This window comes from Coregonus clupeaformis, chromosome 13 (genome assembly GCF_020615455.1).
Source record: "Coregonus clupeaformis isolate EN_2021a chromosome 13, ASM2061545v1, whole genome shotgun sequence".
In the NCBI taxonomy this organism is placed as follows: domain Eukaryota; kingdom Metazoa; phylum Chordata; class Actinopteri; order Salmoniformes; family Salmonidae; genus Coregonus; species Coregonus clupeaformis.
Window position 1 is genome coordinate 56,914,803 of NC_059204.1, and position 7,049 is coordinate 56,921,851.

General features: G+C 42.5%; 1 protein-coding gene across 2 annotated transcripts; it reads left to right on the top strand.

Annotated features, from left to right (window-relative positions):
• Window positions 1–975: 975 nt before the first annotated feature.
• Window positions 976–6,508, top strand: LOC121579958 (centrosomal protein CCDC61-like). Of its 2 annotated transcripts, none has more exons than XM_041894976.2 (13): window positions 976–1,229; window positions 1,665–1,842; window positions 1,934–2,016; window positions 2,093–2,253; window positions 2,352–2,504; window positions 2,602–2,809; window positions 3,065–3,165; window positions 3,284–3,513; window positions 3,765–3,843; window positions 4,088–4,279; window positions 4,413–4,446; window positions 4,534–4,603; window positions 4,765–6,508. In XM_041894976.2, the coding sequence occupies exons 2-13, from the start codon at window positions 1,695–1,697 to the stop codon at window positions 4,854–4,856; spliced, it is 1,551 nt and encodes a 516-aa protein (XP_041750910.1). In that variant the 5' UTR covers window positions 976–1,229; window positions 1,665–1,694; the 3' UTR covers window positions 4,857–6,508. The 2 variants fall into 2 exon arrangements, with proteins under 2 accessions (XP_041750910.1, XP_041750911.1); XM_041894977.2 differs by having other exon boundaries at window positions 979–1,229; window positions 3,065–3,147.
• The last annotated feature ends 541 nt before the right edge of the window (window positions 6,509–7,049 follow it).

Sequence of the window (7,049 nt, forward strand, 5' to 3'; positions counted from 1 at the left end):
CTACAGATGGTAAAACATATTTTGCTCAATGGAGGGCCATCCATTTTCATTTCAGAGAACCATGTAACCCATATTATAAATAATGTTCACTTCCTTAGCATGCTGATGATTTCAAGTTGATTTGGATTTATTTTTTTATCTGTTGACATTCAATACATGTTGTTTAGTATATTTAGAACATTTAGTATGTTTAGTTTTCTCTGTGAGAAGCAAGTTCATTAAAGTTTTAAGTGATTTGGTTTATGTATATACAATGTTGTTAACACACAGTAACCAAAAACCTGATCTAATTTGCATATTCATACTGAGTTTGCAGCAAACAGTGGAATGTTCTCCACAAGTTTCCCAGAATTGTTTGCCAGAAGTTCAAAAGTCGCTGCAAATTTGCCCCAACAGTTTGCCACAAAACTAATTTGCATGTGAAAATATGAGCTCTCAGCAAATTGGCCAACGTTTTGCCACAACTGTTTGCCAGAAGCCTATTTTTTCTACTCTAGGCCTACTTTAGCTCAAGAAGAGCGTGCCAGCCTGGTGATTCAGATACACTCACTCTGGAGGACTGGCTCATTCTAGTTCTGTGCTTGTATCACAGTATTGCACACGCACGCACACACACACACACACACACAATAACAACTACGACCCTCGTGAATTATTAACATGCTTATTTATTCACTCTTCACTTCCCTGACATGAGCTGCAGGTATTACAGGGTTATAATAAGATGCGTGCCTGTTGCAATTAAATAATTCCTATTGACCAAAAGTGCCCCAACCGCTGACCGCATCTGTACTGGTTGAACATATTACTACAGTTTAGCTCGTTGAGGATTTACATTTACAAAGCCTTGTCGTTACCATGGGGCTCAGCATCACTTTCACTAAAGGGCCTCAGAGCTGATGCTGAGCACGGGCGATACGGTCACAGCTTTTACGTATTGACGGTAGCTCCACCCAATCAGACTTCCTTGTATCGTATTTTCGACCAATACATTCAGTTGATATTGTGTAGGGGGCGGTAGTTATACATTCCCGGTTATTGAACCGCTACATTCAACAGTGGCGGCGGCTTCCAAACTGTCAGGTATTGAAGAGGTGTAACGTTACTCTTTCATTTCAAAGACACGATTTGACTTCATTGGATATTATTTTTATTTATTTTTATTTTAAGAAATATAATGCTCTCCAAGGTGTAGGAATTTGGATCCGTTTTCGAGGACATCACCACAGGTATGTCTCTAACCAGCAGAGTAAGCTAACGTTAGCTAGCTAGCTAGCAAGTATTTACCAACACAGAAAAGCCAACGTGCCAGCTAGTTCAGTAGCTTGCTAGCTAGCAGTGGAAATAAGCTATCATACGGTATGATAGTCAGCACTGCAGAAAACTTCCGTTTATTTGCTAGCCATATCGCTAGCTAGTGTGTAGGTAACCAGATGTTGTTGGCTAGCTAAGGTCTCGCCGGCTAAACTAGCTAACGTTAATGCAAAGAGACACTTCTCTTCATCTGTGGTTTCAGTGCCTGAAGCAGCTGAAGCGCACTGATTATAGTTCAAGTTAGTTACTCAATACTTACTAGGGCTACGTTTAGTTTGTCGACATTGATGGCTGTAGTGGGCATGTGTGAGATGTTGTGATTGATGGTCTGTCTCTGCCTTGTAACTTAGGTCTGTGGACATTGCGACCAAAGCAGAGAGATGGAGGCGGGCTCAGTGGTGCAGGAGGACATTACTTTCCGAGGAGTGGAGTTTGCTGTGAAGATAGAACTAGAAGAAGGATTGCTAATAGTCGAGATCTCTGATGCAATGACAGCTGATCAGTGGAGGGGAGGGTTTGACCCAGCCTGTAAGTGAAGCGTTGTGAAATGACATACTTCATTTACGTGGATATTATAGACATTACTATTTATTATTATAATGTTTTCATTGTGTCCCAGACATTGAAGACCTAACTCGCAAAACGGGCAACTTCAAGCAGTTTCCCATCTTCTGCAGCATGTTGGAATCTGCTGTTAGTAAGGTGAGTCTGCGAGGCAGTAAAGGAAGCTAAAACATGTTTATAAGTGTTCTGATTATGATTCATGCTTTTTCTGCAGACTAGTGAGTCTGTTACCCTTGACCTCTTGACCTATGCTGACCTGGAGCTCTTGAGGAACCGGAAGGCTGGAGTTGTTGGTCGTCCCCGAGCCCAACAGCAATCTCCTAACCTCAGTGCCAAAAGATACCTCATCCTTATCTACACCGTAGAATTTGACAGGTTTGTCTCTCTTTTAGCGATATCACTACCATAAGCTTGACTCAAACTCTGCTTGACATATACAACTGCGAAATTGCCATGTTAACCTTTCCCTATAGGATCCACTACCCCCTGCCCCTACCCTACCATGGCAAGCCTGACCCTGCCACCCTGCAGAAGGAGATCAGAGCCCTGAAGACTGAGCTAAACGCCCTGGCCAACCATGCAGGTCCCAAACCAGCAGAGCCAGAGATACGCCGGCTACGGGCAGAGTAAGTTATGATCTATTACACTGTATTAATCAGGACAGTCTGTATTGTTCTCTTCAGGTCAGAGGTTAAGGGCCCTGACTGTTCTGTCTGTTGTTAGACTCACCTTGGTGAGAGAGGAGAAGGAGGCCCTGGCCAAGGCTCTGGAGCGTCTGCAGATAGTGGGGGCTGGTTCCACCCCAGGAGGAGGGGCTCGGGGGCTGAGAGAGGTGGTCAGGAGTTTAGAGGACCAGCTCCTCAGAGAGAGGGCCAAAAGTCAGCGCTCAGCCAGCAAGAGGGGCCAGGAGCAGCGCCTCCTACTGGAGCAGGTTGGTCCTTGTTTGCATCATATTTCAAATAAGCATGTACTCTGGAACTTTTATAACTTTGAATAATTTAGAATGCCTGGCCTTCAGTTGATGCAAATAATGTAATAACATAGATTCCTGCATACCATAAAAAGGTATTGTGTGCATGTCAACACTTGGAAGTAGTCATTTTTGTGCCATTATAAGTAGGATTGCTTGGTGCTGATTCCATTGTTCAGCTGGTAGGCTAATTCAGACGTTTCCTGTCTCTCCAAGTTGGAGGAGCTAAGGGCATCGGAGCGAGCTCTACGGATTCGCGTTAAGAGTTTGACCAATGAACTGGCGTTGCTAAGACGAGGGTTAGTCAATCTAAGCATGTATGTCTTTCCTTTTTCTTTGTCTCTCTTTAACTTTCACTCACTCCCACTTACTTACTCACGCCTTATGATACTCTCCCTGTGGCTAATGTTGTATACTATGTGTGTCTGTTTTTAGTAGGGTGACCAGTAGGGTGACCCCTGCCCTCTCTGGGTGCAGTGCCTTGCGGGGTGATGGGGAGATCAGGCGTTCACTGTCCCGGGAACGTAGTTTAGGACGTGTTGTGGTTAGGGCTCGCTCAGGGTCCAGGGAGAGGACAGAAGAGAGGGGTCGAAGGTCAGAAGGCCAGAGGGCAGACTCCTCAGGGCCCCGCTCACATGTCTCCAGACCCTCACCTTCTCCCACAGGTATTATTTTTTTCTGTCTCTATAGGAGTTTAGAGTTGACTGGTAATTCAGCTTCATTGCATTGCTTTGATTGTTTTACTTGGTGTACATTTGGTAATGAAATGGATACAATCAAGTTGACACCACCAAGTCTGAGTAAAGCTATCAGGGCTTGATTATCTGCTTGATCTTCAAGGAAAAATACACATTTACACAAATACATTTCCCTTGAAGTATGAGCTCCCAGTCAATCCTGTCATTCCTGTTTTCAGGTTCGCGGACGCCACGCTTTGACCCCACTGCATATATCCAGGACAGACAGCGCCGACTGAGAGAGGCGGAGCTCAAAAAGTCAGTCTCATCTCCCTCTATCCATTTAACTGTCATAACTTTATCTGCAGTGCAAGCTTCTGCCAATTTTACCAGTGTCTCTTGCATGTGAGACACTGGTATAGTGATTTTCATGTGTTGAAATACTCAAGGATTTCAAATGGCAACCCATTTTATCTTATGCTAATAGGAGGACCAATACTGAGTGAAACGTTTGCTGTAATCATGACTTAACTTGGCCTCCTGTGTTCTCTCTCTCCGTCAGCCAGAGGATGGTCCGAAGGGAAATGTTAGCGTCGCCTGTTCTGGAGAGGGGGCGGTCTCGGTCCAGGGAGGCTTATTCCCAGATGACCAGGGCAGGCAGTGGGAGCAGAGGGAGGAGCTTATCAATAGAGAGTAGGAGGAGCAGACAGTCCTCTGAGAATTCATTGGTGGCGTTGGATGAGTTGAAAATCAGGTAATTTATGCTTTACCTTCCATCTATATCACATGGTATTACAGTCCAAACTGGGTTTGTTTAAGTAAGTGAGAGATGTTCTGTTGCTTTACTGCGTGTCTCAGACAGTTCCTCATTTTGTTCTGTGTTTCAGAGGAAGGAAGCAGACCTACAATGGTCCAACCATGGTGAGTGCAGTGTGTTATTTTTACAGCTTGTGATAGACCTTGACATCTTAGTGTTGAGTGGCAAGTGACAGATATTTCTTTTTGTAGCCCAGAGGAAGACATTTGACCAGGAAGACCCATTGTAGCACTCCCACACACAGGATACGATCAGACAAAGGTAACCAATCAATGCCTACTCTTCAATCTAAAGTTTAATCAGTCAGGTAGCTAAAGAAATGAATGTACTTTTAATATGAGCCCTGGTGACACATTCTGCATGAGAACCTTGCTGAAACCAATGATTTATCATTGTCTGTGCCATGCTTGTTCTTTACCCAGAAGGCTCCATAGATGGGGCTGACTTGTCAGAGATCGATGCCCGGCTGCAGGCCCTACAGGACTACATGAGGGACCTGGATACGGGACACTAAAACCATTAATTCTGCACACTCAAAACTCTAGGCAGGAGAAATTAGTTCAAAGATTGTCCTGTGCTGCAAACTTAGACCAAGGACTACTACTATTGGAGTCGACACTGTGACTAAACAAGACCACTGCACTACACTGTGATATTTTTGCACACATTATCAGCCGATAGGCTTATGCAAGTGCAAACAGAGATAGATGCACACACTGCTTATTTTGTCGCCCTCTGGGAGACAGTGCCTGATCTGTGGATAAAGATACCACTGTGAAGGCTGTTAAGCCACTGTTAGTGTATTGAACTAGAACTGAGGAGTGACTGATTTTATACTACGGTTTTATAACTTATGCATTGTGTCTGTTGACCGTAATACCCCATTTCCCCTTCTTTCTTTTTTACGAGTGATTGATGAATGCAAAGATTGTTGTGATTTGAGATGTTTTAGTCTGTAAATATAACTTTCTTTTAAACATTTTAGGGGTGTTGCTTTTGGGGAGAAGTATAATTAAAATATATATATATATATATATATATAAATGAAATGTTGTTTCTCATTTCATGTCTTCAACATATTTTATTGAACAAATGCCCACTCATGTTCTATTATCATTACTTCCTGTCTAGCCATGTGTTATGACTTGATGATGGGGGTAATGCCATGTCTGTTCAAGTGTTTTGGCCCATTGGATCAGAGTTAGATTTTCACCAAGTGCTGTATAATGATTTATTGCTTTGTTTTTGTGCCATTAGTTTTCTAATATGTGTTTAGCTCAAGACATATCTTCTCTAGTAATCATCACTGCAGCAGCTTTGTCTCTCAGTAATGTGATGTGAGTGAGTGCACCAAGTGCACTGTGTCCTCCCCCTCTGCAGTACAGTTAGTGTTGGTTGGGTGGGCTGAAAGTTCCTCCCTAGGGCTTTACTCAAAGGGCAGCTGCCACTACAGCTGGCTGAGTCTCATTAATTAATAGCTAACCTTCCCGGCCTGGACCCTTCCTCTCCTGGGTGAGCAACTGGGCTGCAGGAACAGCTGCTTCCATCAGCACTACTGTAGGAGGATGAGAATAGTGGAGGGAGCTGACAGGCTTTTTGTGCTGGAGGGGAGTTTTGGTTTTTAGATTTTACCTCCGCTGCTAATAAAATGTAAGATGCTTTCCACTTAACTAAAACACCATCTATCAGAATTAAGGCCAAGCACCACAGGCTTTTTTGCATCTACAGTACCTATACATTTTTAGATTTGTTGGTATTTTGTTACATTAATATTAGTATTTTCAAAATGTAAACATCAAAGCCCATTTCATAGAGAATGTTACAAACTGGACTACATTTAGTAACTTACTTTGAAGAAATGGTGATTGGGTCTAAATAGGCTTTTGGTAGTCATAATTCAGTGTACTTGTCTTTAACTGCCATTTCCCGAAAGTCAGACTCTTCCCACATGCCAACACATTTTTCTCAGCTTCAGAAGCATCTGCATTCACCAAATGTATATGGGGAAAAAATGTTTTTATCCACAATCTGCTCTGGACAAATCCTGTCCTGGAGTGTCGAAACTAAAATAGTTAGGCTGACTTCATCCAGTGTACAGAAAAATACATTTGTGTTGTGTGCAAATATGCGCATATTTAATGAGAGCGCCATATTTGAATATTTTAATAAAACATTTCAGAAATATTATTATACAAAAAAGTTGTATTTGTGTCTACATTCAACTGGGAAAACTTTATTGTGATATGATTGAGAGAGAAAAAAATACTTATTAGAGTTTCGTGCCTGGCCTTAAAAGGATCAATCACAACTTTACACATTCAAACATCACATGCCATCTCTTTCAATGGGTCATAGTTATGAAGGCAAAATGTTGTGGTTGTGTAGCACTTGCTAAATACTTTATATTATAACCGAAGATATACTAACCCAAGATAGTTCATCTGTGTCGTTTGCAATGGGAGAAAATGAAGCATAGTGGGCAGAACAAGCACGAGTTAGCGAGATCCTATTTGCGCGTTGTAGCATTATTAGCATATTTCCGTTTTGGCAAAGCGTCAAGTCTATAAAACTTAGCTGTGTTGGTAACAGATTTTAGTATTGGGAACAGAAAAATGTATTGAGATCCGATGTTTTATCGATGAGAAAATTAGCAGAATGTCTTCACAGTTTCATCCTCTCCCACTACCCCGCGACTGGACTTCCTCTC

Excerpts from the sequence above, each read along its gene's own strand:
- LOC121579958 (XM_041894976.2), top strand. The coding sequence starts at position 1,695 with ATGGAGGCGGGCTCAGTGGTGCAGGAGGACATTACTTTCCGAGGAGTG. Across the intron at positions 2,017-2,092 it reads TGGAATCTGCTGTTAGTAAG|ACTAGTGAGTCTGTTACCCT; the intron begins GTGAGTCTGCGA and ends CTTTTTCTGCAG. Across the intron at positions 2,810-3,064 it reads AGCGCCTCCTACTGGAGCAG|TTGGAGGAGCTAAGGGCATC; the intron begins GTTGGTCCTTGT and ends TGTCTCTCCAAG.